The sequence below is a fragment of the Aythya marila genome (assembly GCF_965140915.1).
Source record: "Aythya marila genome assembly, chromosome: 22".
NCBI lineage: Eukaryota > Metazoa > Chordata > Aves > Anseriformes > Anatidae > Aythya > Aythya marila.
This window is the reverse complement of record NC_139063.1, coordinates 1,336,785-1,364,781: the sequence shown is the minus strand read 5'-3', so window position 1 is coordinate 1,364,781 and position 27,997 is coordinate 1,336,785. Positions and strand designations below refer to the sequence as shown.

General features: G+C 49.1%; 1 protein-coding gene across 7 annotated transcripts; it reads left to right on the top strand.

Annotated features, from left to right (window-relative positions):
• The first annotated feature begins 47 nt into the window (after positions 1-47).
• On the top strand, positions 48-27,950 carry NFYC (nuclear transcription factor Y subunit gamma). 7 transcript variants are annotated; one of them, XM_082777683.1, is made up of 10 exons: positions 48-205; positions 9,887-9,999; positions 13,337-13,408; positions 14,955-15,068; positions 17,300-17,395; positions 21,335-21,508; positions 22,287-22,424; positions 26,001-26,108; positions 26,852-26,911; positions 27,449-27,950. In XM_082777683.1, exons 2-10 carry the CDS (start codon positions 9,895-9,897, stop codon positions 27,566-27,568), a joined length of 987 nt encoding a protein of 328 aa, XP_082633809.1. In that variant the 5' UTR covers positions 48-205; positions 9,887-9,894; the 3' UTR covers positions 27,569-27,950. The 7 variants fall into 7 exon arrangements, with proteins under 7 accessions (XP_082633809.1, XP_082633808.1, XP_082633806.1 ...); XM_082777682.1 differs by having other exon boundaries at positions 22,266-22,424; positions 27,452-27,950; XM_082777680.1 differs by having other exon boundaries at positions 22,266-22,424.
• The last annotated feature ends 47 nt before the right edge of the window (positions 27,951-27,997 follow it).

The following is a 27,997-nucleotide window of genomic DNA, read 5'->3' as shown; positions in this document are numbered from 1 at the left end:
CGGGGCGCCCTCCCGAGCCGCCTCACGGCGCCGCCGCCATCTTGGTCCGCGGCCGCTGGGCGCTCGCCGGGCTCCCGCCGCCCCCCCCCCCTCCCTCCTCCCCTTCCCCTCCCCTCCGGGTCCTCTCCCGTTGCCAGCCGGGCCCGGGGGGCAGCGCGGGCTCCTCCCAGCCCGAGCGGAGGCTTCGCGGCGCTCGTTGGGGCCGGTGAGTGGCGGGGCCGAGGGGCGGGGGGGAGGCGGCGGCGGCGGCCGGCGGAGGGGGCGCGGGGCGGGGGCGGCCCTCAGGGGCTCCCCCCTCCCCCTCCATCCCCGCCCCCCACCCCGGGCTGCTGGGTTCCGATTGGCCGCGCCGCGCCGCTCCGCGCCCGCTGATTGGCTGGCGGCGGGGGTGGAGGCGGGAGAGGGGAGCCGGGCGCTGATTGGGTGCCGCGGGGGAGCGGGGCGGTGATTGGCTGCTGAGCGCGCGCGCGCGCGCGCGGGGCGGGAGGGGGCAGGAAGCCGGGGCTGGGGGCGGCGGGGGGGGAACGGGAGGGGCGGGGGGGGGGAGGAGGCACCAAGGAGGGGGGGGGCGCGGTGTTTTGGGCCTTTTCCGGGGCTTTTTGGGGCTTTTTCTACCCCGGAAGCTTCCGAGGGGGTCTCTAAGGGGGAGAGGCCGAAGCCCGGTAACGGTCCGGGGCCTCCCGGTACGTGGTGGGGGGGGGGGTGAGGGGCCTGCAGGCCGCGGGGCAAGGCCTGAGGGCGGCCCCGGTGACGGGAGCGGGGCGGGGGCTGCTCGGGGTCCGGCCCCGTTCCCTTCCCGTTCCCTTCCCGTTCCCTCCGGGGCCCTGCCAGGCCTCGCGGTGCTCCCGCGGGGAAGGAGCGGGGGTCCCGGCGCCCTCCCAGCGCTGCCTCTCCTCGGTTGAAGCCCCCCCCCCGCCCTTTGCCGTGTCCCGGTGCCGGCCTGGCGGTGCTCGGATACATCCCGGTGTAACTCCGCCGCCCTCGGGCAGCCTCCCGCTGCTCGTGCTGCCCTCGCTTGGGGCACCGGCGGCTGCCCGTGACCTTGGGCTGCCCAGCACAGCACGGGGAGGATTTGGGGGAGCTCGGGGCGCCGAGCTGCTTGCCCCCAGTGAGGATGGAGGAGGCCAAGGGGGCAGCCAGCCCCTGGGCAGCTGCGTGACCTTGAGGTGGGCTCGGGCCCTGCGGTGCCGGCCGGTTCCCCGAGGGCTTCGTGCCCCCCGGAGGTGACTCCTGGTCGGTGGCGGGGTTCTTGTGGCACCCCGGTGACGCCCGGTGCCAGCCCCTGATGGTGCGGGATCCATCGCCTCCCCGTAGCCTCGTGGTGGGATGCTTGCCGTGGGATTAGGGCAGTGCCGGAGTTCAGCTGTGCACCGTGATTCCAGAAATTAAATAATAATAATAATTAATAACAAAACAACAATAATAATAGCAATAATTATAATCCAGAAGTAATATTGGTCCCCATGGCTGGGCCCATGTGCTGCTGGGGGACTGCGGGGCAGCCCTGGTGAGGCAGGGACCAGCCTGGGCATCACCTTTTAATTTGTTTTATTTTATTTTATTTATTTTTTATATTTTAGTTTATTTTAACATAACTTTTATATTTTATTTTCTTTTATTTTTATATCTTATATTCATATTTTAAAATTTTAATACATTTTTATATTTCATCTATCTATATACATTATATTCCATTTATTATACTTATTTCATTTTATTTTATTTTTTATTTTATTTATTTTTATCCCCGCCCCCCCCCAGCCCTGACCCCGCGCCCCAGGACGCGCCGCTGGAAGGGGCGGGGGGGGAGGAGCAACCCCCCTTGAGCGACAGCCGCGCGGGCCAATCGGCGGCCTCGCCCCGCCCCCTCCGCGTGGCCGACCAGGAGCTGGATGGCCAATGGGAGCCGGGGGGCGTGGCCTCGGCGCCGAGGGGCCGCGGGCGGGCTCTGCTCTGACCCCTGCGCCGCCTCTCAAGGTAACTTGCAAACAGGAAGCGGGCGGCCGGGCTGCTCCGCCGCCGGCAGCCAATAGGAACGCGGGGCCGCGGCTCCCCCCGCGGCTCTCAGCCAATGGGAGCGAGCTGGGCGGGCCCAGCAGGGTAGGCTGAGCGGCTGCTCTTAAAGGGCCAGGCGGCCGCCGGTGCGGCGGGGACGCGGAGCGGCGGCGGGCAGGGGTCAGCTGAAAGACAAAGCCATGGCGGGCCCCGCCGCCACCCCCCGCGCCTCAGCGCCGCCGTTTCCAGCACGGAGGCCGAGCCCCGAGCCTCCCGCGGCCCGGTAAGGCCAACACGGGGCGGCGGCGGCGGGGTTGAGGCCTTGGGGGGGGGGGCGGCGGGGCCCGGGGCTGAGCCCCCGGTGAGGCCCGGGGGGGGATGGGGGGGGGGGGGGGGGGGGCTGGGCCGCACCCGGTAACGGGAGGGGATGGGGGAGGGGATGGGGGGGGCAGCGCCTTCCCCGGTGGCACCGCTTGGACGTGGGGGGGCTCCCCCGGTAGTGCCCGGCCTCACGGAGCCGGCCCCGGTCCAACCGGAGCACCCCCGGTATGGGGGGGGTATGGAGGGGGAGGGGGTGCCCCCCATAGGGCCCGCAGCCCCCGCTGAAGGTCACCGGGTGCCGCAGATCGGGGGGGGGGGCGGAAAGCGGCTCCTGTCCCCCCCCCACACCCCCCTCCCGGGCCCTGCCGGTGGGCACCGGGGCTTCACCGGTAGCCCCCGAGCTCCCCCCTTGGCTCCGAGGGCCGGGAGGGGGCAGCTCCAGGCCGGCTCTCGGCAGCACCGGTGACCTTGAGGCTGCCCGGCGGCACGGCTCCTGGGGGGGAAGGACAAAGTTTGCTGGCAGCACTTTGGCCCAGAATTAATAAATAATAAATAAAATTAAAAATAATAATAAAATAAAAGTGGGAAACGGGGGCTGAGCACCGGGGCACCGGGGGCACGGGGGGTGGATGCAGGTGGGAATGGGGTGGGATTGATGCCGGGGGATGGGGCACGGGGCTGGGGGGTGCTGGGGGTCTTTGCCATCCTAATCTATGCTGCAGGTACTCGCAGCCCTGTGTTTGGCCCATTTCTGCCCCAAATCTGCTGCCTGTTGGCCTTAAAACTGCTGCTTTAGGACCTGAAGGTGCTGGCGTTGCTCAGCACCTTTCCGTAGGGTGAGTAGAGGAGCGAGCAGGGGGCTGCCCCTCGGGGCTGGCCCCAACCCGGAGCTGTCCCTGAGCCGTGGCAGCCTCCGGGTGTTGTTTCGCTGCCTCGATCCCAGTTCAGACCAGCAGGCAACGTCCCCTTGTCGCGGTGCCTGGTGCTGGTTTTGGATCCGAGAAGGGGCAGAGTGAAGGGGTGGAGTGGAAGCCGTCCCAGTAAGCACTGGGAGCACTGGGGGGTTTCTCCAGGACGCCCCAGTAGCACTCAGATCTGCAGCAGGGCAGCGGGCGGAGGTGCAGGGTGTGCTGCGGGGATGGAGCTCATTGTTTGGAGGCATTTTAAGGTGTTTTTCCTTGAAATTGGGGTGCGTTGAGCTGCTGCCTGCCTTTGAGGGGTAGCAGAAGGCGAGGGAACGTGTGGAGGCCTTGATGTAAATAAGAAATCCTGCAGAAGTCCTCGTTACAGCCCATATTAACCTTATTTCAGTGCCAGAGCTTGCAAAAGGCCATCCAGGTGTAAGGGAAGGTGCTGCCTGGTCATCACAGGTGAGGAGCAGCAGGAAAGCCACAAAGCTTGGAAAGGGATTTGGTGTGCGGGTGGGAGGGAGGTGGTGCCCTCAGCCCCTTCAGCCAGAGCCCGGTTCCTTCTTAATTTGGTTTTTAATCAGGCTAGGGGCTTGCGTTTCCTATCGTGGTGACATCTGCCTTCCAGCAGCGTGGGCACGCGAAGCAGTTTCCTAATTCCAGGGCACATCAGGCTGCCCGTGTCGTAAGGGAATTAAATTTGCCTGATTGGTCGCTTCAACTCTTCCCTTACCGTTTTGGTTTAAAAAAAAGACAATTTACCATGTGCCTCCTAGTCTCAAAAAAATGTAGTGACTGCTACAAGGGGCACTGGCTGCAGGATCAACCTACAGGATCGCTGCCAGAGCTCCCCAGGAGCTCCAGGAAGTTGTTTTGTTTGTTTGTTTTTTTTTTTTTGTGTGTCGCCTGTTTTCTTCTCAAAAAAAAAGAAAATAATTCTGTGTGCTGAGCTCTCATTCAGGGGATTTTCTTCCGCTGCCTCTGGCTTGCTGTCGCGTTCGGTCACTTCCTGGTGGATGGAAGTGGGTCACTTTGAGTCGGCTCCTTCGTTGACTGAAGGTGACCCCAAAGATTTGCATGTTTATAGCCCAGGATGGGGTGAAAACAAGCAGGCCTGCTTGCTCCATCCTGTCTGCCCGCTGAGCGCTGTGGGCTGTGCTCACTGGGGCCAGATTTGCAGATCCTGGGTGGCAGAAATCTCGTGTCTGTGTCTACATTGATAATTATTTTAATTTTGCAACATGCCTTGTGATATTTTAAGTTATAAAACCGAGTAAAGAGGGAAATAGGAACACGGAGCATCCCAATGACCCTACAGCCCCTGAAAGCCATACATTCACTTCGTTTTCTACCAGGACTAACGAGGTTCCCAGAAGATGTGCCTGCTAACAGCTGGCCCAGCCTCTCGCTGCTCTAAATCCATCCCAGGCTTCTGTGAACGTCTCACGTTTGTTATTCATCTTTTGTAGGTTGCATCCACTGCTGTAGCTGCCGTGGTGCGGTTTTAATCACGCTTTCTGCCTTGTCCTCTTCCCTCTCCAGCAGCACGGCGGTGGCTGAGGCTAAAAATGCAGCAGAAGAGCACAGAAACATGCTCAACTTGTGGCATAACCTTGCCCGAGGTGTGCTGCGGTGTCAAGTGGTCACCCTCTGGTCCAGCTGCTGCCCCGTGATCACCCCGTTCAGCTTCCTCAGCCACCGAAGCTGTGAGGGTATCGAAGGGATGAGAAAACGCGAGGGCACTCAGGAGGGCTTGCTGCACAGAAGCTCATCATTTCATGCAGAATTCTTTATAAATCATTCAGAATATTCCAGGGACTGCGGCTTAACAGCAAGCTCCAGGGCTGTCTGATCCATCCACGCTCACCGGGCGTGCTCCTGGCGCTGCCAAGCAGTGGAAGAAACGTGTGAGTGATGCGATCAGAACTTCAGTTGCCTAAAATACGAGCAAATTCCCCCCAAATCCAGGTGAGACCCCGCTGGTAGTACCCAAAATGCTGCTCAGGAGCAGCTTTTGGGAGCCTTTGGTGTCCGGCTGTTGGCGGACACCGAGCAGGAGCCCCCCAAAGCTGGAAGCAGGCACTGGGTTACAAAATAAAGGGGAGCAAATAAAAATGTCCCAGGAGCAGGAGAAGCATCGTGAGGTGCGTGGCTTGTAAATTCTTCCAACCATACGAGGCAGCAAGGCGATTTTGTGCCGGGTTCCTCGAGGTCAGAGGCTCTGGAGCCAGGTACCCGAGCTGCAGCCTGGTCCCGGTGCGTGCCAACTGCCTTGTGTGAAGCAGACTCGCCGAACTTGAACGCTCCTCACTTAAAAGAGCTTTTCCATTTCTGCTGGCTGCTTAATTTAGGAGCTGAAGAGCCAGCAGGGTTCATCGTAGACACTTGTTATTATTTGTCTGGGAATTTTCTCCCTTTGCTGCTTGCTCCGTGCCTGCCAAAACTGCGCTGCAAAGAGCAGCTCTTTAATAATGTTTAACTGTTAAAATACCAAATATCAAGTGTGACCCTTGTGCTCCTTCAGTCAAAGAAGAAAGGAAAGTAAAATAACCAGTGCAAACAGCAATCCAGATTATTTTGTTTGCTCTAACTTTTAAAAGAAAACCAGTCCAGCGCTGGTTTTTATGTGGTGGTTTAATCTTCGCAGCCTGGCTTTTTGGCTTGGAGGCCGGCTCACAATTTGTAGTGTGGTTTCTGTGCCATGCCATCCTGCTCGTGGCTTTCTCCTACGAGCCTCGGGTGTATTTATGTGCAGGCACAAAACCCTGCCCAGCATTAAAAATAGTCTGCGCGTGGCTTCAGCCTTTCTGTGCGCGGTTTAATGAGGACTGCTGCTGGACGGGGGGCTTTGAGCGGGGCTGTTCGGCACTGCAAATAGAAACCTCGGGTGTTATAAATTGGGTACAATTCCTGGGATTTTTATTCTCCTGAAAGGGCAAAGCTAACTGACAATGGCCTGCCCGAGATTCTCATCCCATTGTGTGCCTGCTGCGTTGAGGTACGGAGCTCACCACGTTTTCTCCAGGTGCTGTAGGATATTCCCTCGTCCCGTGTCCCCGAAGCGGTTTGCAGCAGCAATTCTCGTTCCTGCCAAGCCTGCCCAGGCAGCACCACGTCCAGGAGGAGGTTTGGGCTCAGTTGTGGCTTCGTGCAGCTCTCTGCAAGATCCAGGCTGTAATTCCACATCGCACTCAGTGTCAGAGAGGTTATCGGGGCAATTTCTGCTCTGCATGAGCAAAATCAGGTTGGTTCCTCGCGCCTGCTGCCTCCCACGGGGAGGAACACGAGGTGCTGGGGTGACAGCAGCAAAAACCCCAAATCCCAGCGGTGCTGCTGGTGGCAGGTGGGCAGTGGGTGTCCCACAGCAGGTTTGGCCCCGCTGGGGTTAAGGGGCCGTGTGTTGGAGGTGGCCACCCAGGCCCCCCTCGCCTTGGCCTCGCAGCTCCTTTGGGCTGAAATCAAACGCCGTGCCTGGGAGGGATGAGACCAGAAGTAACGTGTTGGAGGCATCGGGGAGGCAATGTTCAAACGGTGCTTTGAAGATAAAATGCACGCTGCTAAGTGCTCCGAGAAGAAAGGGCTGGAAGACACCCGAAGAGGTCATCCTGTTCATGCTTCTGCCCCGAGGCAAGACCAACCCGACTGGAGCCCTTCCTGACTTGTTTGTGCAACCTTCTCTTAAAGACCTTAGGCGAGAAGCACTCGGTGCCCTCCGCAGGTAATTTAGGCTGGGATTTAACTCTCCTGACCACCAGGGAAATGTACAAACGTGCACCTCGTCCAGCGCCCTGGAATCATCCTCCCTGCAGCTGGGAGCAGCAATTTGGGGTGCCAGCAGTGTGTGATGCTGCAGGAGGGAAAGGTTGAAAGAAAACTGAGCAATTGCAGCAGCTTCGTGTGATGGTGAGCTGGAAGGAAGCGTTTGGATTTTAAATTGGGTTGGTTTTGCAGAAAGCCTCTTGGGTTTGCTTTGGAAATTTGGAAGTTTGTGTTTTCATCCAGAGTGCGGCTTCAGAACCTTGTAGGTTTGTGAGCGTGACCTTGTCCCGCTACCTGAAAAGCTGCCTTGGATATTTAGGTGTCTTACAGGAATGGAAAAGAGTTCCCCTATCTTTGGGGTGAATGATTTTGGCCCATGTTTGAGCATTAGCTTTATTTGTGATTTGTTACCTGTGCGTGGTGGTGTTAGTTCTGACGCTGCAGTGACAGCATCACCGTGGCTGTGACGTGCTGAAGGACTTGTGGTGTACACGGAATGGTAAGGGCAGTTTTGTGTTATCTCCTGAGTGTTTTCCACCTCGTAAAGGGGAGGTGGAGCTGGGCCACTTCATCTAGGACTGGAATTCCAGGATTGTGGCCTGAGGGTGTCGTGTGTGCTGAAAGCAGCGAAATAAATTGGTACCTGTTTTGCTGGAGGGTTTTACAAAGCACCTCGCTTTCTCCAAAGGTGCCTTCAGATGAGGCAGGGGTGGATGTTCATCAGGAAGGCAGTTCTGGGACAATCCCATACAGGTGTTGGCTATGATGCCCCAAGCTTATCTGCAAAAAAATCATCATAAGATGCAGCGAGTTAACAGGGTGCTGGGATCTGACTACTTAGTTAACGTGAGCTCGGTTGGTAAATGTATTGTAAGGCCACAGGGGGCAAAACCAACAAAAAAGAAACAACGTGGGATGGTTGAGGGGATCCTAAGGCAATCTCAGCAGCGATTCTGTATTTGAATGGTGGTAAAACCTTGGGGGGGAGCTTTTTTTGCAGCAGTGTTTTTCAGAAATACTCGTTTTGTTCTGATTTGTGGCTGTAATCGAAGGATGTTGAAGCGAAGCGTTTGTCCAAATTTCCATCTCGTTGCTTTTCAGCCTCTCCCTTCAGATTTAGCCATTTTGGGGGACTTTGGTGTCTTCGTGGTTGCTTTGTGCTCCTCTGAAGCGAGCTGCCCCAGGATCTTGTGTTTAATGCTTGTAGGTGATGTGCTGCGATGAGCAGGAGAGCTCAAATTGCCGCCTGTTGCTGGCTGATGGGCTCGGTGAGCACCTTTGGGGCCAGGCCTCTGTATTTCACCCTTCAGCTTCTTTTTTCCTGAGTCTGGGAACAAAATGCTCGCCTTCCCGGGGTGTATATCCATGACATCTATGTCCTGCTGCAGACTTGTTTCTGGAGTAAAGTTTTGAGTAGCTTTAACAGGCTTTTTCTGTTCAGGCTTTTATTTTGGTGTCTATAGTTATTTTTTCTCTTAAGTTTACCAAAAAATCACCCTGTTGGTGACTCTTGCTGCGACTCTTACCCAATTTCCTGACGATCCTCATCAGCAGTCTCCTGAAGCTCAGCTGTCCCTTGGGCAAGCAGCAGGCTGTTCACTTTGCCTTCTGAAATCAGAAAAAACCTGGGTCTGCCTCAAAGATAGGAATTTTTTGGATTAATCAAGAGGATTTCTGAACTCTAGGTTGTTCGAGGAACTGTTGCTTCTGAGGGTTTTGTAGCTCGTTGTATTCCGGCACGGCGTTTAAGTGGGTTGAACGCAAGTCATTTGTATTTCTCAATAAAGCCTTGAGAAGTGATTTGGCTTGTCATCGGGCTGGATCGCATCTCCAGTTGCAGCAAAGCCCCTGGCTGGTGGTGGTGGTGAAATATTGCCAGCGTGGAGCAGATCTGAAGCATCAGCTTCTATTTATCTGCCTAAACTCCTCTTTGTCTGGATTTGACACCGCAGATCAAGGGGAAATCAAGTGCCAATTTAAGATTGTCAGTAGACTATTTCTCTCTCTGTATTTTCTTATAAATACTTGAACTGTCTCAGTTTGTGGGCGGGCAGGATTGTCATGCAGATAGTTGTCGGGGAGTCCTCAGGTCGCTGATTTCCATCGGAGCCCTGCCTGCCGTCCTCCCCGTCTTGAACTCTTGCCTTGAGACTGCAAACACGATCCGTGCTCCTCCTCGTCATCCTCCCCAGGTTAATTAAAGAAAAATGCAGCTCTTCGTAGACTCTGCTGGCATTCAGCACAGTGCCTCTGTGCATGGGAGGTGCCAGCCCTGTCCCGTGGGGCTCTGCTCCTCGGCCGTCCTGGGTGTAAGTGTGTGTTGGGCACGGCTGCCCCTCGGGGATCTTGCTGGAGCCAGGATCCTGCCGGTGTGCTAAAACAGTGCAAATCCACCAAACCGGACACTATGCAAACAGGCACAGAATAAATGATTAAATTACAGTTTTTAGAAGTAATATCAGGCTGACATTGATGTTCTGGCTTCACTTTGAGGGGCGTTTGGTGCCGTGTCCCACGCTGTTGTTGGCTGCAGCAAGCAGCAGAAGAACTGACTGTAGGGCAGGTGAGCACTGCAGTGCGAGCTGTGGCTGGCCATGGTCGTGGTCTGTGACTCCTTGTGAAGAGGCAGAGCTGGAAGAAGGAATCAGCAGCCTTCAGTTCCTTTTCTTTTTTTATATGTTCTTTTTTTTAATCTTTGGAAAACCAAATAAAATTAAATCAAAACACTTTGCGGAGGCTGTGAGTATCTTGCACGTCGTTGCCGGGACCTGCACTGGCAGATCTTTGCCAATCAGGCTGGCCCCTTCCTGTGTTCCTGGGATTCAGAGGGAATCTGTATGCCTTTGACTCCCGCATCCTTCCCTCAGCACTAACCCTTTCCCATTTTTCTTTTTTCCTCCCAGTTTCCAGCATGTCCACAGATGGCAGCTTCGGTACAGCTGGCAACAGCGATGCCCAGCAAAGCCTCCAGTCCTTCTGGCCACGAGTCATGGAGGAGATCCGCAACCTCACAGTGGTAAGTGTCTCCTCCAGTTGTGCTATTTCTGGAGGATTAGCCTCTTTTTGGACGTGTTCCTGCTGCTCGTGGGGTTGGCTGTTCACACACAGCGAGGTGGCCCTAAGAGCTGATCGTCGTCCAGCCGGGTTTTGGACCATTTGCTACGACCCTCAGAACCTGAGGCAGGCACTGGAAGAAAGAAGAAGGTTAACGGAACGTTTAACAGGCTAAATAATAACCTTGGCAGCTTCTTGCATGGGTATTATGGTCTGGGGGGCAAAGAGGAAGGGATTTTAAAATATATCCAGGTATAAGGGGAGCTGCCAGCAGGAGGTTAAGGGATTTGAGACCATGCCTCACGCTGTAGCAGGCTGTTCAAACTCAGGAATACAAAATCTGCGACAAGCATTGCTTCCATGTAAGGATATCCTTACCAAAATACACCTCTTAATCCTCCCCACCCCCGTTATGGATTCAAACATCTGGCTATTGGCAGCCCGTTAGGATTTTGTGAATGGATTTTTGGGTTTAGGCTTCCGTGTGTAGCTGTTGTGCCCTCTTTCAGTCAAGCCTCCTTTGACAAGCCTGAAGTCTTGCAATTCCCTTGAATGCCAAGCATATCATCACTTGCTTTATTAATTTAAAGGCATTTGATTAAAAAAAATCAGGTATAGGCTGAGAATAAGAATATTCAGTAGCTTCTCTTTTGTTTTTTTTTTTTCCATCCCCAAAAGAGATGTGCCTGAGAACAAGGGCATATAATAAAAATGACTTTTCAGGAGAGATTGATAGATGACTGTGATACTGTGGTCCTGAAAGCACGCTGCCGTGCTTGTAATGTGACTGGAAACAAAAGAGCTCCAGTGGAAGATGGGCTGTTCAAAGTGAAAACCCCAATCAAGGAGTTTGAAGATAAGCTGCTTTTTTCAGCCTGCGTGCGGATAGTTGATTAAAGAAACAGATGTAGAATTTTGTATGCATAACCAGAATTAATTACTTTCCTCTTTTCAGTGCAGTGAATTCTGGTGTTCGAGAGCTGTAGTTTGTCTTCATCTCCACATGAAAGGGGTTTATTCTGCAGCTTATCAAGGATGGGCAGCTTAATTTTTAACTGCTGCATGAATCTATTTATTGCATCGCAAGGTAGTAAGCCCCTGAAAAATTAGCTGAGGATGCTGAAGGGGAGATGGCGAGGAAGAGGGATAACAGCCGCGTAATCAAACCCTGAAATTTTTTGTGCATCTTATTGAAAGGGCTCCCGTGTTTGTGGACGTAAGTACCCTTGGAGCTCGTCTGCTTGTACTGCGTGGTAGAGGTCAGAGCAGCTCTCTGGTGGAGAAGCCTGCTCTGCTTGCCTGCTTTTCACAGCTCTCTCTGGTTCTGTGCACTTGCCATGTGCCACCACTAGCTGGAATTCAGGGGAGGAGAGAAGGGAGCTGCTTTATAGGAACGAACCAGAGGTCCCTGTTCTCTGCCCCGCAGGACAAAAGGGACTGTAGCCTGATCTTGGAGAAATAGGAAACGAGACCAGGCTGAAACCAGCACTTCAGCTCCACAGTGAGTTCGAAGTGGCCTGTGAGACATCGAGACCTAATTTGGAAAAAAGAAAAGATGAAGAATCGGTGCCTGAAGTTTGTTGTGCTGGGCAGTAGCCAGTAGTGGTCATGCTTCCCTTCAGCATGGCACTTGCGTATTAATTTTGATTTATGTGACGTTTGCCCGTCAGCCTTAAAGGAATAAAGGAGCTTTAAATTTCTGTGATTTCTCTCACCATCTCTTTTCTCTAATGATTTTAATAGCATCTTACCTTGTGCAACGCACTTGGGAGTGCAAGTGTCTGCTTGCAGCTCTGCTGCTCGTGGAAGTGAACTGCTTAGCACCATGAAGAGCCTTACAAATTAGGAATTTGGTCTTCATCTTTCTTTGAGGCTTGCCCAAACCTCACGGGGCTCTTTAAAAGGGAATGAGCTTTAAAAAAAAAATAAACTCCAGAAAACCTTGGGGATATTTTTTCATGCCCTGGCAACCCCTGAAGCTGTTTATGTGGCGGTCACTGGCTGGAAGTGCCACCCTCAGCACGCCGTGAGTTCAAGCACCGGGCTCAGCCCTGGCTGCTCTCTTCTCCCATTGCCCCAAGTCCTTCCAAAACACCCCCCTGGCCCTGCTGCTGCCACATTCACACTTCTTTCCAGAGCAAGGGCAGACTTTTCTATTTATTTATATATATACAGACACACACGGCCCTAAAATAAGATAATTTTTTATATATAACTTAACTAAAATACCCCCTGCTGGAGTGCTGGCTGGGCCATGTACGGCTTCCATATTTTGTTTCAATAGAAAGCAGCATTTTCAGCATTTTTTCCCCTCTTTTGTTTCACTAACATGTCTCGCAGTGCTTTCTTCCCCAGAGAAATGAGTTTCCTTTTATTTCTTTTGACATTTTTGTAGAGAAGGGAAAAGATGTTTTTGAGCAGCCCTTTTGTGGGCAGGGATTCTGCATTCCTGACGCGATGGTACGTAGCCTTTATCCCTCTTTTAAGGGGCTCCTGTTAGCAATGCTGCATTTTTTATTCCTCTCTATCTTTGGAGAGGGGAGACCAAGGCTTGTAGTGAAGCTCAGCAGCTTCCCTCACCCCCAGAGGGAGGTGTTGGTGCCTCCTTCCACGCTCGGTGGCATCTCTGTTGCTGCACACGTCGGGTTCGTGCTCACAGCTGAGCAGGATGATTGATTACAGTGACAGCTCTCTCTCTCTCTCGCCGTCTCTTAAACCATCATTACACCATTTTGAGTCAGCGCTTCTTTTTGCTGGAGAATTGCAAGAAATCCATCTGAAAACGGGAACGGAAGAGGTTTTTGGACAAGGTTCTTGCGGAGGTTTTTGACACCAGAACCTGTGTTGAACAACAGTGAAGTGCAAGTAAAGGATTTCATCCTGTGGCCCTACAGAGCTCCTGTTTGCCCTCATTTTCTCAAGTGACTTTTTGCAAATTCCATTGCTTTCTGGGTCCTAAGACACCTAATTGAATTAGTTGCTTCAAATACCCATTTCTGCCTCTATTTATAACATCAGAAACATTCTGTTCTGCAGAATGACTTCAGCTTTGAGGTGAAATTGTAACTGCAAGTGTCTGACAGAAGATTGAAGTACAGCTGTACCAGTATAAAACACAGAAAAACAGATGAGAATGCTTGGATCTGCAGAGAAACTGCCATCCCTCAAAGAAACTAAGTTATTTTTATCTAGTTTTAGCCAGTTCAGTTTTGGACAGTACCGATTTATTTTAACATTTCTTTCTTTTGTTTTCAGTTAAGTATCGCTAAAGAGTCTCTCAAATCTGAATCTCTCTGCAGAAAGACTTCAGAGTTCAAGAACTGCCCCTGGCTCGTATTAAGAAGATAATGAAGCTAGATGAGGATGTGAAGGTACAATCGTGGCTTTTTTTCCTAGGTGTTTATGACCCTTCTGGTGGATGTTGTAGCGATAATTCCTTGCAATTCATTACTCATTATTGTTACTGTGTGTAGTTATTTTTAAAGCACATTATAGAGCAATTGCCTGGGATGCAGTATCAGCTGGCCTGGTGTAATTAAACTGAACTGGGAGAGCGGAGTCATTTGGGATCTTTGCTTAAGACTTTTGCAATTGTGCTTGCTTCTGTTAAACAGCAATTTACTGCATCGTTCTGGGCATTTTCTCCTTCATTTGTTTTCTCTAGTGCTTAACTGTTTTTTCTCGTGTTTCCTCCTTATTTTTCTCAACTCTTTCACAAAGCTGTAGGGTGTTTAATGTGATCTCACGTAAACGTGTGATATGCTGTTTAAAGTTCTGCGGAAAAACAAATAATAATTTAGGTAGATAACGTGGGTTTGATACCAGTATTTGAGCTGAACCCTTGACGTGTGACTGATGAAGACAACACGTGAGTTGACTGATGAAAGCTTGGCAGCATTTTATGAAAATAGAGGAAAAGAGGAAGGAATCAGCTCTGGGATGTTGATGCTTGCACTGTTCCTGTCCTCCCAGTTTTCTAAACTGGAGAACTGTCAGATGTGTCTCTCCTAAGAGAGCAGAGAACAGTTTGCAGTTTCTTATTGTTTTTCTCAATGTGACACCATCCTTCTCGTAGGACAACCTTTAATGTTTAAAAGGGATTCAGGAAAAAGGTGTGTGTTGTCCTCCTGTGCAAGGGAGCTCTTCATTTGGCCTGTAACTGGAATGAACCCAAGCCGCTGAGGTCCCAAGTTGCTGCCTTACCCAAATGAGTGCTGTTTTTTTGATAATGAAGGGAAAGATGAGATTTAAGGGGAAATCAAGTCTCTGGCCTTCCTTCAAGCATTATTTAACAAGAAGCAGCCTGTTCTAGGAAGTCATCGCTAATGCCAAGCCAGCTCATAATGAAAGTGCTGCACTTGAGCTAGGTACTTCTTAAGGCTAAGGAATTTGGTAATTTGGCGAGGCGCTTATGCCTCCAAACCTCCTTTGCAATTTCTCCGTTCATTTTAACATACTTTATAGTTGTAACATCAATATAGGAGCCAGGCTTTGTAACGAGCCCTCAGCCTGTCCTGCTCAGCTTCTGCCCTCATTCAGAATTGTCCTCACGTGCCAGGAGGAGGTGCTGGTTGTTACCCATAGCCAAGAACGCGCTGATGCCAATTGTAACTGCACGTTGCTGGCCTACCGTAATCCAGCACGATACAGAGCTCACGTCTAACTAGGCACGTATGAAACAGGCTTGGAAGACAGCCTGTATACGATCAGTACTCCTCACAGCGTGTTTAACTCCAGCCTGGTAATTATTTGGAGTGTCAGCCCCGCAGATCTGTTACGGAAATTCCCCAAGCTTCACCGTTAAACAATGCAACCGTTCAGATTTGAGTAACGTTATGAAGTTACCCTGACTACCGCTCTGCTGCATTAGAATATTGATGGTAACCTCAAAAAAAAACCCTGTAAATTTAATTACAGATGATCAGCGCTGAAGCTCCTGTGTTGTTCGCCAAGGCAGCTCAGATATTCATAACAGAATTGACTCTGCGAGCGTGGATACACACAGAGGACAACAAACGCAGGACTCTGCAGGTAACAGAGTTGCTCCTACCTAGCCTTCATCTGCTTCGTAGGCTGTTTCCAACTTCTTGTTTCCATAATATGAGGTTTGTTTTGTAGACAGTAACTTTAGTGCCTGTGTTTATCATCACAAACCTGGGTACAAAGCACAGGGCCCCGTGTAACTTAAATGCGTTTTGCTTAACCTGGTCTTAAAAACAAACAGACAACAAGAAAAACACTCAGAGCTGCAGCTGTCTGCTAATTGTGGCCTGTTCTAATTACTTGGGGTGTCTGTAGCTGTTGAACTTCATCTGATTTGTTTTTCAGTAGTGATTCTGCTAATGTAAGCTTGTGGCTGCTAGTCTGGGTTGATAAACGTGCAGAGATGAAAACAAAAACACCCACCTCTGCAACAGATCACTGTTCCCTTTGGACTGGGAGTCAATTCTTGGTGGTTCAGGAGTAAACTGTAGCCCTCTAGGGTCTTTTATGAAAAATTTGACATGTGCTTTGTCTTAGATATTGATCAGAACTACCTGACCCTGCAATAACCATCAGTCCAGGCCCTCAGATCAGAGGTGAGAGACATTTAGGGCCACGCTGCATCTCCCACACCCCGGTGCAGAGATTGCCATAGTGGCAAGCAGACGAGTCTGGCTTCAGTCCAAAGCCGTGCTGTTGAGTGGGTGTCTAACCACTCAATCTTCCCTAAATTGGGCTAATGCAACTTCCTTAATCCAGGCTTTAATGCAGTTACTGTGGGAAGGGTTATTTGGTACACATACCAATAACATGATGCTTCGTAAGCAGCAAGTGTTAACTCGGGCACGTCCTGTTAACAGCTTTCAAGTTGTTATTTCAGAATTGTGCTTAAATCCTGATCCTAATGTATAAGACCTTTAATTGACCCAGGTTTTCTTTCTGAGAGCTTTGCCTCCCACAGCAGCTGCCATCCTGGAACAGCTGCTCTCCGCATGGACAGTGCAGCTGGAGGAATGCAGGCTCTCTTATCAAGCATTTAGGAAAAAATTTGGAGTGGAGAGGTCTGAGTTATGGGAGTCTATTCCGAAGGAAATTGGCTTGAACCCAATCCTCAGCATGGAGAATGAAATATGAGAGACATCTGTTCAATAAAAGTTTTCTTCCTGGTGAAGATACTTTTATAATGTATGCTGCCTGCAGAACAAAAGAAATGTCTCTCTTGTGCTTTCTATGTGATGATTGTTTGGCACTTAAATGCCAAGACAGTATGAGGTTTAGAAATGTCAACTAGCCTGAAATGTGAGGATTGATAGTCTTTTAAATCTTACCCACTCATTAGGCAGCGTAGGCATCTTTGTCTCAACTCATGTTCATATACATGCTTTATAAATTTATCTTCAGCTAATGAAAATGAGGCTTTTAATAGCTTCTTGAATCAGCTCTACTTTTTAAGGTGGCTTGCAGAAATTTTTAAATGACAGTACCTTTTTTTTTTTTTTTTCCTTCAAGACATTCAGTCTTCTTTATCCTAGGGTTGTTTCAGAACTTAAGCAAATACATTTAAGTGATGACTTATTGCTGGCTGACTCTTCGTTCAGGTTTTTAATGTTTTGACCTGATGTTAATGTTTTGTTTTCTTTTTTTTGGTTAAGATATAAAGGAAAAGGTTTATATATACATTGTATATAGCAATTTCAAGAAGATATTTGCCTTGCCAGTTTTTCTTAAAAGCTCATTGGCTCTTGCACATCCTTTTTCTGATGCATGTTTGGCCAGTTTGCTAAGTATGTTTTTATCTTCCTGCTTTCTTTTAACTATTTTGCCCTTCCACATGCTGAAGCCTGTTCTCTCAACATCTCTTGGGATTCCCCTGCCCTGAATAAGATGATCCTGTGATTCTTTTTTTTTTTCCTCCTCTCCCCAACATGTATTCTACGTATGTTTTTAGTAATGCAGTTTCTAACAGCCATCTTCATCTTTTTGCAAAGCTTTTTGCACAGATATTTGGAGTGGGTTTTTGTTTGACTTTTTAAAGTTCTTTGTTTTTAACAATTCCCCTTTTTTAATGTGCTAAAAGGTTTGTGACTGTTGTCATGAGCCCTCTGTAGTGAATTACATCAGTGCTGTTGTGAAGAATCTGTTTAGGCCTGGTGGCTGAGTAGATGACTGTAAAAACCTGAGTTTGTTAAACACCTTTGATTAAAAAGCCTTGACTTTATTTATTCAGTGAGGAAACTGACTTCTAAAGCTGAAGAGTGGTTTTCTTTTTGTTGTTCTAGAGGAACGACATTGCCATGGCGATTACAAAGTTTGATCAGTTTGACTTTCTTATTGACATCGTTCCAAGAGATGAGCTGAAGCCTCCAAAGCGGCAGGTGAGACAGAAAAGTGGTTGCCCTGTTGTCTGTCCTTTCCTTGGTGCGATTTCACTCTCTAATTGGTAGAGTCTTAATAAAGAAGTCCAGAATCTCAGGTTTAAACATGAAGTTTGTGCCTCTTTTTTTCCACAGGTTTCTTCACAGCAGTTTTCGGGTTCTTTTTTTTTTATAGTTTGCGTAGACATTTACAGAAGTTTAACTTGGGGATTTAAGTAAGTAACAAAAACATTGCTAAAGAGCTCTGAAAACAAATGTTGCCAGCATTTAAAAAAAAATAACTTAAAAGTGTGCTGAGTCTGCATCCTTCTGAGTGTTGTGAAAGGAAGAAACAGGCATCTTTGCAGGAGGTGCTAGTGCTATGCACCCTTTGGGGCAGTCATTGCTACTGTAAACATCCTTGACTGGAAGCTGTAAGGTGTTAGAAGGAGCTTTCAGTCGGATGTTTACAGCGGCAGGCTGCTGCGGTCATCTGAGCACAAGATGTCCTTTGAAAGTTAACAGGCTCGTGCTTCACAAAGCGCTTGTTTCCCTCGTGTTTGAGACGGTGACAAAATTGCAGCGAGGTGGGGGTGAAGCTGTCTTGCTGCTTCAAATGCACAGAGAAACAGATCCAGGCGAACTCATCTCCTTCGCTTAAAATCTTGTTCTTTTTGCTGCTCCAAGTTCACCAGCCCAGTGATTATTGGTCTCTCTTCGTTACACGTTGCTTGAGAAAATTTCTGGGCTTCCTGCTGCTGGTGCACCTCTAGGGAAGGGTTTGGGCAGGGCTGCACCTTGCTCAGCAGCTCCTGGAATCCTTGCCCAGGGCTTGACTGCAGCAGTTTCTTCTCTGAACAGTAGATTGCAGTGGCTTATAACAGTTTATGTGCTTTCTTCAGCTGTTTTTCTGGTACTTTTGGAGGTTTGCAGTGCCTTAGTCTTTGAAATGTGCAAAATGATCCTTAAAATATCTTTCCTTATGGGTGCTACTGGAGAGGCTGGAATACTGTAAAAACAACTTGCTGGCAAGTGTTTTACTTGGAATATGAGAGATGTCAAAGAAAAGATTCCAATATAAATCAGGACAGCATGCAAGAAGATACCTGCTCTGAGCACAGAGGCAGTGGCCTCGTTGTAGATCTGGATTTTGGAGGTGGTTTTAGTTTTTGTCTTGAAATCCTCATGGTTCTACTGCCATGACCACCAAAGGGAGGAAATCTGCGCTTCATCCTTTTTGGTGACATCCCGAGTTGAGTTAACCTTGGGTTCTGATTTCCAGAAGCACTGTGACTCTCTAGTAAGTGAAGAAAACGCCTTCCCATGTCACGGTATGTGCAGGAGTGTCCATCCCAGTGCTGCAATCAGCTGTGGTTACAATTAGTATTATCTCAACACTTCGTTACTGGTGTGCTGGGAGCTCTGTGGTCCATACACAGGGTGAACATCTTGTATGGGAGCATGGCACGGCTCCTTCTGCTCTTCATCACAAGTTCCCTGCTTTATCCCTGCAGTAGTACAGCAGAGATGACTTATCCAAAGATCATCAGTTCAGTATTAAATAAAAAGACAAAGCGGCAGCTGGTGCAGGTGCTCTCAGTGTTGCACTTAACTGGGGGGAAAGGGAACCCCCATTTCAGTTTGGTTCAGGTTGCAGTCTGAGGTAAGGCAGGAGAGTTCTGGCAGTGCAAATTCAGTTCTTTTAGTGCCTCGTTCAGTTATTCTACGTTGTAGTGCTATATATATATATTTTTTTTTTTTATATATATATATTTATATTTGAGTACTCAGTGTTGGGGAGGGAGAACATTGCCCATATTTTCCCTTGCCTGGAGCCTTGTGATTTACAGCAAGAAGAAACCCCTCGTGATTTATAACCAAATTAATGCGTGAAGTATTTTAGTAGCCTGTGTTGGATGCGTGCAAGTTGCTAGGTTCACTTGTCGTGATGCGTCACACCAGAACTGTCTGCAGGATTGCACAGCATCAGCAGCGGGACCCCGTCAGGTTTGGACCGAAATAGGCCTTGGAGATGAAATATTCACTCTTTCTGAACACTGCTGAATCATTAAAAAAGACTTCTAGCAGCAAGAGAGGTTTGGAGAAATAGCTGCCTGATAACAGCCCAGGTCAGGACTCTACAGTGGAAAATATTCCTCTGATTCAACAGTGTTGAAAAGTAGCTGCCTGTAGGCTGACAGCCTGCGCTTTTTGGCTGGGGGTGCAATCTGCATTTTATCTCTACCACAGAAAAGACTGTTTGACAAGTTAGTGTTGGTTACGTGGAGGAGCTGGGAATGAAGCCGTGACTGTTATGTTGCTCTGGTAACTAAAGCTATGGCCTGAAAATAAAGGATGGCAAGCCATGCGATATAACCTACTGCGAGCAGATGGGGATTTAGAGTCACTTTGGTGTCTAGCAAAGGCACCTTTAACCTGGAAAACCTTAATTGAGGTTTTGGGTAGGAACTGAGGATTGGAGTGCTCTAGAAATAGCGTGCCCAAGGCCTGGGCTTCACAGAAACAGCGACAGCTCTCCTGGGCGTGCAGGGTTATGGTGAGCTGGAGACGTGTCCTGTTGAATATCTATTTTAAATTTGTTATTAATCCCTTCCCTAGAGGATTGGATGAAGCGAGGGGGAATTAATCGGTGAACTGCCGTGTGTAGGAAGTCCTGCACGTGTTTGGTGGCTGGCGGTGCTGTGGGGCAGCGCCGATGTTTGCTCTGAGAGCCCTGCTCCGAAGTCGCTCTGTGGTTACAGCCAACTGTGAACAGCTTAACCTTTGGGGCGTGATCTTCTGGTAGGCTGTTGAGAAACCTCCCTTTGTTGAGCTGCTGTCCCTCCGAGAGGCTAGCATCTGGGGGAAAAGGCTCTCTTACTCAAGCCTGGTGCCCATCAGGCAGCGTTCACCAGTTCTGTTTTAACACAAATTCTTCTTTTTCCATCCAGTTGGGGATGCTGAAGGTAAGCCACGAGCAACCTGCTGCTAATGCAGGGGAGCGGAAGGGACTCGTGCAGCCTGGAGCCTACCATGTTGTAGCACGTGTAAACATCCTACACTCTCAGCTGTGAACTCGAGGTGGCTGGGAGAGGATTGTTTACGCCTTCTGCCATGGAGTGAACAGCTGGTGAGCCGCATCCTCTGCGAGGTGCAGACCTGACTGCTCCTCCGGGGAGCCTGAGGGTTTGGAGTCTTCAGCATTAACTGCTTGCCACTTAATAATCGCTCCAGATCTTGCCTAAAATTCCCTGCTTAAGATATTGTTAATCGTAAGGGGTTTTTCTTTCCCAAAGACGTCCTTAGATAAAGCAAAACATCCATGTTGCAGCCTGTGCTTCAGTCCGTGAGCTAGAGCAGAGGCTTTTTCTTCACGCTCTTGAGAGATTCCTGCTAGCAGCAGAATCAGACTGCCAAGAGCCATGGTGCAAGATGAAGTCGTTACGGATCTGGAAAAGCTGGGTTTAAATAAATAAATAAAGGCACTACAGCATACATCAAGTGCGTGCCTTCTATTCCGAGGGGCTTAACATCAGAGCTAGATTAAGATTTGTGTTGGACGTGTGGGCTAAGAAGAGGGTTTTGCTGACAGCTGAGGCTCTGTGAGTCTTCCTGGTGCATTTGCAATTCATTCAGTGCTGAGATAACAGGCGATGGTGGAATTTACTGATGAGGAGTTGCGTGGTTTTCAGCTCTGGTAATTTTATACATTCGCTTCTCATAATGAAATTGGTGACTGCGTGATTAGACGTAAGATATTGGAGATGGTTTTGATTTCCATATAGCTGAATAAATCAGGAAAGCCGGTTTGGATTTGTCATCTCAGGGTTACTTGAGTTAAACTGTTAGGGATGAGGGGTTGATCATTGTTTCCCGTGGAGTATGCTTATGGGAGATGGGGTGGGCAATCTCTGTGGCTCTGTTCCCTCCCCGTTCACCTACCTTTTCCCTGTGCTGCAGGAGGAGGTGCGTCAGGCTGTGACCCCAGCCGAGCCCGTCCAGTATTACTTCACGCTCGCCCAGCAGCCTGCTGCAGTGCAGGTTCAGGGGCAGCAGCAAGGGCAGCAGACCACGACGTCCACGACCACCATCCAGCCCGGGCAGATCATCATCGCGCAGCCGCAGCAGGGGCAGGTGAGTGCTGAGCAGGGTTTGGGGGCTTTGCAGCTCAGTGCAGCCACTGAAACCTTTAGTCAAGAGCATGCAGTGGCAGCCGTAGGATGAATTCTTTTTTTCCCCATGCAAGTGAAGCTGGAATAAGTTTGAGGCTGTGTTTGTCCACTGTCAATCATGTGACTCTCACTGTGTGTGTTTTTTTTCTCCACTCCTCACCTTTATTAATAGCATACTGAGGTTAGGAAAATGATTTGAGAAAACAATGAAGAGATGCTTTAAGAGGCACAGCGTTGACATTGATAGAGAAACGGGGCCTGCTCTGCTTTTCTTAATTATTTTTTTCCTTTATCTGGCAATCGTGGTGTGTTGGTGAGGCTGGTGTGGCACCTTTTGCTTTTGTAGGAAGCACGTTCCAGTTACCAGCCCACTGCCATCTTCAGAGCTCTGAAGTCTCAGTTTGAGCCCTTACTGGCAGGCATTTTCTTGAATACATGTGGCATGTCTCCGTGCCTCTCGTTGGCACAGTTACCTATCTGTAAAATCAGAAAATCAGCTTCCTGCTTCACAGCAGCGCCGTAAAGATAAGCGTGCAGGAGCAGGCCAGGTGTTCAGAGATGTTAATAACGAGGATCACGCAGGTCCTGGTTTCTCTCCAAGGCACTTTAAGCATCAGGAGATAACGGTGGGTCTCGGGAGCAGCCTGCCTGTCGCTTTTGGCATCCTGTTGGCCTGTGTCGGGTCCTTGCTCGGCCCTTACCCGCTGTTCTGAACGCAGACCACCCCTGTGACGATGCAGGTGGGAGAAGGCCAGCAGGTGCAGATCGTGCAGGCCCAGCCGCAAGGACAGACCCAGCAGGCGCAGAGCGGGACCGGGCAGACCATGCAAGTCATGCAGCAGATCATCACCAACACAGGAGAGATCCAGCAGATCCCGGTAAGGCTTCTGACCACCAGAAACGTGTAACGTTGCAAACGGACCGTCTGCTGGTGTTCTGGCATGAGACTGTACATGGATGCTTTATTTTTTTTTTTTTTAATTGTAAGAGGAAGTTTGGATTGAGTGGTGTGTTTCCTGCACTAGGAGAGGAAAACAAACCAGGTGTGATGTGAAAGGGGGAATAAATCCAACCCGTCTAGTGCAGACTCAGTGCCCACCACCAACACTTCCCCCTGAGTGGAATACTTGCTATTAGGAAGCAATAAATAAAATAGTTTCAGAGTAAACCTGAGTTCTCCACTACAACATGGTTTCAATAAAGTGTAATTAACTTCTGTTGCCTTTTCTTGGTTCTGCCTCTGCAAATCTGAAGTCGGGACCTGGCAGACTGAGTGGGAAAGGTGCCATCTGTGAGTTATTAATAAGCTTTTATGTTATAAAAAATATTTTACGAAATACTTTGGAGGAATTGCTTTGCAGAACCAGGAAATATCTTCTCGCTTTCACATTAGCATAGATCTGCTGAGGCCTTAAGAACGGGATTTTGAGTGCCCAACATCAGAGCTAAATTTTGGCACGTGTCCTAGGTAAACACATGGGTCAAAAAATGGCATTTTTTCCCCTCTTTGTAGCTTCTAACAACCACAAAGCCGGGTCTCTTGATTCCCATCTGGAAAATTTCGCACCTCTTAAAAAAAATCCATCCAGTTCTGTGTACTTAACCAGCAACACGAAGGTCAGACCAAGTGACCGAGACAAGCACTTCACTTTGATTTCTCTTATTACGAGGCTTCCCCATGGCTGGGGCAAAACCCATCTTTTCCACAAGTCTGGCTTGTCAAGGTTCGCTAAGCTTCCCCCTGTCTCTTTGTGCTTTGACACAGCATCTGGAGAAAAGTTCAGGTGGTCGGTGCTGCCAGATTTTTCCAATTCACCTCCCACTTCTTCTCATCTCTTAAATCTTCAGCTAATTCCGACTGCTCGGCTTAAGGTGTTGGTCCGAAAGGAAGCTCTCTGCTTGCCAAACGCAGTGTTTTCCTACAAGCAACCTTTTTTCTCCTCTGCGCTCTCCACTGCCTTTCTCTTACATTCTTATTTTTTCTTTCTTTATGGAAGCCTCTCTGCGATAGTTGTTCTTAAAAGCCTTTGGGAAGGAGATCTGCACCCCTGCTTGAGTGAATCTGTTAAAACAGTACCGAGTGTTGCAGCATCCTCCTTTGGTTTGGCAACAGAAGAACAGTTCAGACTTGTTTTCCAGTCGTCTCTGCTGAATGCTGCAACTCCCTGCAAGAAAAGGATTTGGAGATCTACTGAGGGAAAGAAATCTTCATAAAGCAGCTGTGAGGGGACCGTAGCGTTGTGCACAAAGTGCTGTTCTCCACGTAGGTGCATCCAGTTGTAAGTGATCATGTGCTTTATGAAAATATGTGTCTGGAGGCTTTTTAATTAGTGCCTGCTTTTGGCCAGGCATTTTCTTCTACCGTCCTCTTGCCTGGGAGCATTTAAGAGCAGGTAGTTATGGCTGGTCCTCGGATGCTGCTTAAATTAACAGATATGAGATAAGAACTGTCAAGTGCCCGAGCATGGAAGCTTTGTCTTCAGGAGCGCTTGGGTCTCTAACAAGCATAAGACTATAAAAGAGAGTAACTTGGGAGTGGTGTTTTAATGAAATACTCACAATTCTCCCTTCAGCATTTAGCAGAGATGCTGTTTTGCCTGTAGTTAAAGAGATCTCCTTTTAATCACAACGTGTCGAAGAGCCACAGTGTGTGGAAGATGAAACACCTTTCCCCCTTTCTGCTTCCACCAAACGAAGGACAATGGAGCGGGGGAGCCGTGTGCTCACCACGAGAGCTTGTTAGTGCCCTCACCTGGAAAGCACTTTGTGTGGTTCCACAGAGCTGCAGCCCTCGGTCTATTCAGTGCTGCCATCCATTTTGCTCTTTCTGCTGTGCTTTTATTATTTTTCCCTTTCTATCTCAATACAGTTACCATTGTCTTCTGATGGTTCTTTTTTTTTCACCCTGGTATCTGTTAGGGTTCAGCTAAGAATCCTTCTTAACGCAGATATAAAAGTTTGAAACACTCTCGTAAAACCAGGAGCATCTCTGAAGATTGCAAGAGTGCTGAGAGAATCTTCCCAAAACTCTCTGCTGGCTTTCCACACACTCCTGATACTCTGCTTCTTCCCTCTGTTTGCTCTGGGACCGTGGGTTGCCTGTGGGAAGGTGGCTTTATTCTTTTTAAAAACTGAGCAAAGTTGGAAGGAAGGAAGCCTATACATCAATTAAACGGTAATCGTTTGTTTTCCCATGTTAATTTTGTGTTAAATTTCATCTGCATCTTAGCCTAAGCATTGCCAGGCCAGCTCTGTGGAGCTTACTGACAGTTCTGGAAGAGCAGTTTTTCTAAATGGCTTTGATCCATTCTGTTGGTAGCATAGTTAAAATCGAAGCAGGAAACCCCCAGCGTGGAAAACATGCTCTGCAGGCAGATCTCAGTGCAGAAACAGATTCTTTATTGAAATGTTTATGCTCATGTGGAGTTTATTTGCTCTTGAAATAATATTGGAGCTTTTAGACACAGCTGGTGAAGTCAGCGGTGTTTGTGTAAATGCCAAGCCCATGTTCTAGGCACTTCCAACCTTTGTCAAGTGAGCCGTGTTCAAGTGTTTTGTATGTCTGTCTTCACCCTTTTTAAAAAGAAGAAAACTTAAAATATTTTTTTTCTGTGTATAATTAACCTGAAGGCTATGAATCTATAAATAACGCAGAATGAAAAATTCAAGAGTAATATCAAGCATGTGGTGAGCTTTTTATTGCTTCTCAGATGGGTATTAGCAGTATCAGCTGTTTGTATCACAGAAAATGCAAAACGAGAGCTGAGGTTACTGCGATGACACTTTCTTCACATCCCACTCCCCCAGGCATCTACCCTTGCAAGATCTGGGTTGTAGGAAATAAATCTGCGTTTGAACGTAAAACACAAAGCACCGACACAAAGAATTGGCCTCTGCCAGGTGGGGAAGAGCTGTAATTAAAGGTTCCAAATACTATCTTGCAATATCCCTGGGTTTTGTCATCTGCACTGCCTTCGTGTATTTGAAAATTTCCCGTATTTTCTTTTTATATTTTTTTGGCAGAATGTAACAGGAGTGTCATTGTGTGCAGCTAGCTCGTGAGAGCTTTCTTTATGTGAAACAATGCATCGAAGTCGTAACTTGGTTCTCCTAACTAAAAAGACAAATGAGTGTCCTTGATGCTTTCGGAAATTTAGCAATTAATATGCTTTAGCTACTAACTGACCACTTCCATTCTGGAGAAAGAAAGAAAGAAAGAAGTGATGTGGTGCTTCTTTGGGGTTTACTTCAAGAACCTGGAGGAGTTCTGTGGACATCGTTCTTGCTTTGGCAGGTAGTGGTAGTTGCTCATCTCAACCGGTAACCAACTGAAGCTTCCCATGGCATCTATTACTCTGGCTTCTGTTGTGGAAACGAGAAGGCAAGTTTGTGTGTTTCAGGTTACACAGTTCCCTGTTTAATTTTCTTTCCCTGCCCCCTCCGCTTGTCTCCAGGTTCAGTTGAATGCTGGCCAGCTGCAGTATATCCGCTTAGCCCAACCTGTGTCAGGCACCCAGGTAGTCCAGGGGCAGATCCAGACGCTTGCAACCAATGCACAGCAGGTACGCACTCTAACGGCAGGGCTGACATTAACTGTTAAAGTGTTGTTCCCTAGCTCCTGAAACTGCAAAGTCCAGTTGAATTTTACCAACTCTTGGGCTAGGGTTCCTGCGTTTCTTTTCTTCCTGTTACCTTGGTCAGAATAACGAAGCGAGGAGCGTAGTGGAAGTTTCCTTTACCTGTACGTGAAAGCTGCATGCGTGTGTGTGCGTGCGTGCGTGGCTCTCACTGTATAAAGCTCGTGCTGCCTCTGAGCTGATTGCAGGTAAAACTTCAGTTCATCAGCCTTCTCTTTACTTCTGCTCCTTCTGGCTGGGTGAGGGAGGAGCAGCAGCAGCGCACGCTCTCAGGAGGGCTGTTGTAGAGGTGAAACATCAGGGCCAGCGTTGCTGCCAGCAGGTTACCTCGTGGTCTTGGTGAGGCTGGTCACCAAGGGATTCTTCTCTGCCTGATAGGAGAGCTGCTGCTTTTCTGTGATCCTGGAGCCGCATTCTCCTGGTGCCAGTCAGAGAGGACATGCTTGTGTTTGGTTTGGAACAGCTGAACCCCATGTCCCCTGTTCTTGACTTGCAGTTAGCACCAGCATGACTGCAGTCCAGCGGCATGAGATGTATCTTACCACGTGGTGGGGGAACGAAGTTTGGAAGAGTCTAAATGCTCTTGAAAGGCCGCGGCAGAATATTTTGGTGGGGTCCTGGCCCTCTCCAAAATGCCCTCAGTGATCATCCTTCTCTTACCCTTGCAGATAACGCAGACAGAAGTCCAGCAAGGACAGCAGCAGTTCAGCCAGTTCACAGATGGACAGGTAAGAATTTGGAGGTTGTTGGTGCTACGTCCCTTTGAAGTCAAAGGCTGGAAAGACTGGTTTAAAGTCCGTGTGTTCTGGCAAATCGACTCCTCCAGGTAAAACCCTGCTACTGCCACCAAACCCTAAGCAGACGCAGGACAAGTGAATGTTGTGCCACTCTTAATTCAGGTGGATTCTTCACGTTTGGCTGCAGCTCCTCCAAATTAACCCAGCCCCTTGCACTCTGCCTAGGATGCATTTTAATCCTAACCAATTCAAGAATAAAGGTCCTAATGTTTAGCTATTGACTGTTGCATAAGCAGCGCCAACTCAGTCTGGGCATAAGAAATTCACAGAATTACTCCAGACATCCATTGCTTAAATCCTACCAGCAGTGCTTTGTGCTCTGTTTTCTGGGACAGATATGACTTGGACCTGGGAGCTGCTGTTATCAGCACCACTAAACTCGTAGGGTTAATGCATATCACTGTGCTCGGAGGGAAGGAGCGCTGTGTGTGTGTGATGAGAACTGACAGCCCTTTCTTCCCCCTCCAGCAGCTTTATCAGATCCAGCAAGTGACCATGCCTGCAGGCCAGGACATCACCCAGCCCATGTTCATTCAGTCCACCAACCAAACCTCAGACGGCCAGGCCACGCAAGTGACAGGGGACTGAGGGCACCTCGTGTCTCCGTGTGGAAACAAAACCACGTTACAGCCCCACGCTGGCCGTACCGACCCGGTCTGATGAACCCATCTGCTTCTCTGTATCCGTGCTCAATATTCAGCCTACAGTAGGCTGCGGTCTCTGGTGCACTATACGCCTTCCTCTGGTGGGTATGAGAGAATATCCAGCAGACACTGACAAGAAGGCAATATTTGTATTTTTAATTTCAGAAGTCAATATTTCAGTGTATTCGGCTGCTCGTTCGACCCCCTGGAAACTGAAGAGAAGTCATCGAAAGGAATTGGCAGCATCTCATTGAACGATGTGTAAAACATTTTTATCTAGTGAAATGATTAAAGGGTACTGCCTCTGGTTTGTTGTAAGAGCTTTATTCCCGGTATTCTCTTTGTATTTTTCTCCGAATAGAGCTAGATTCAG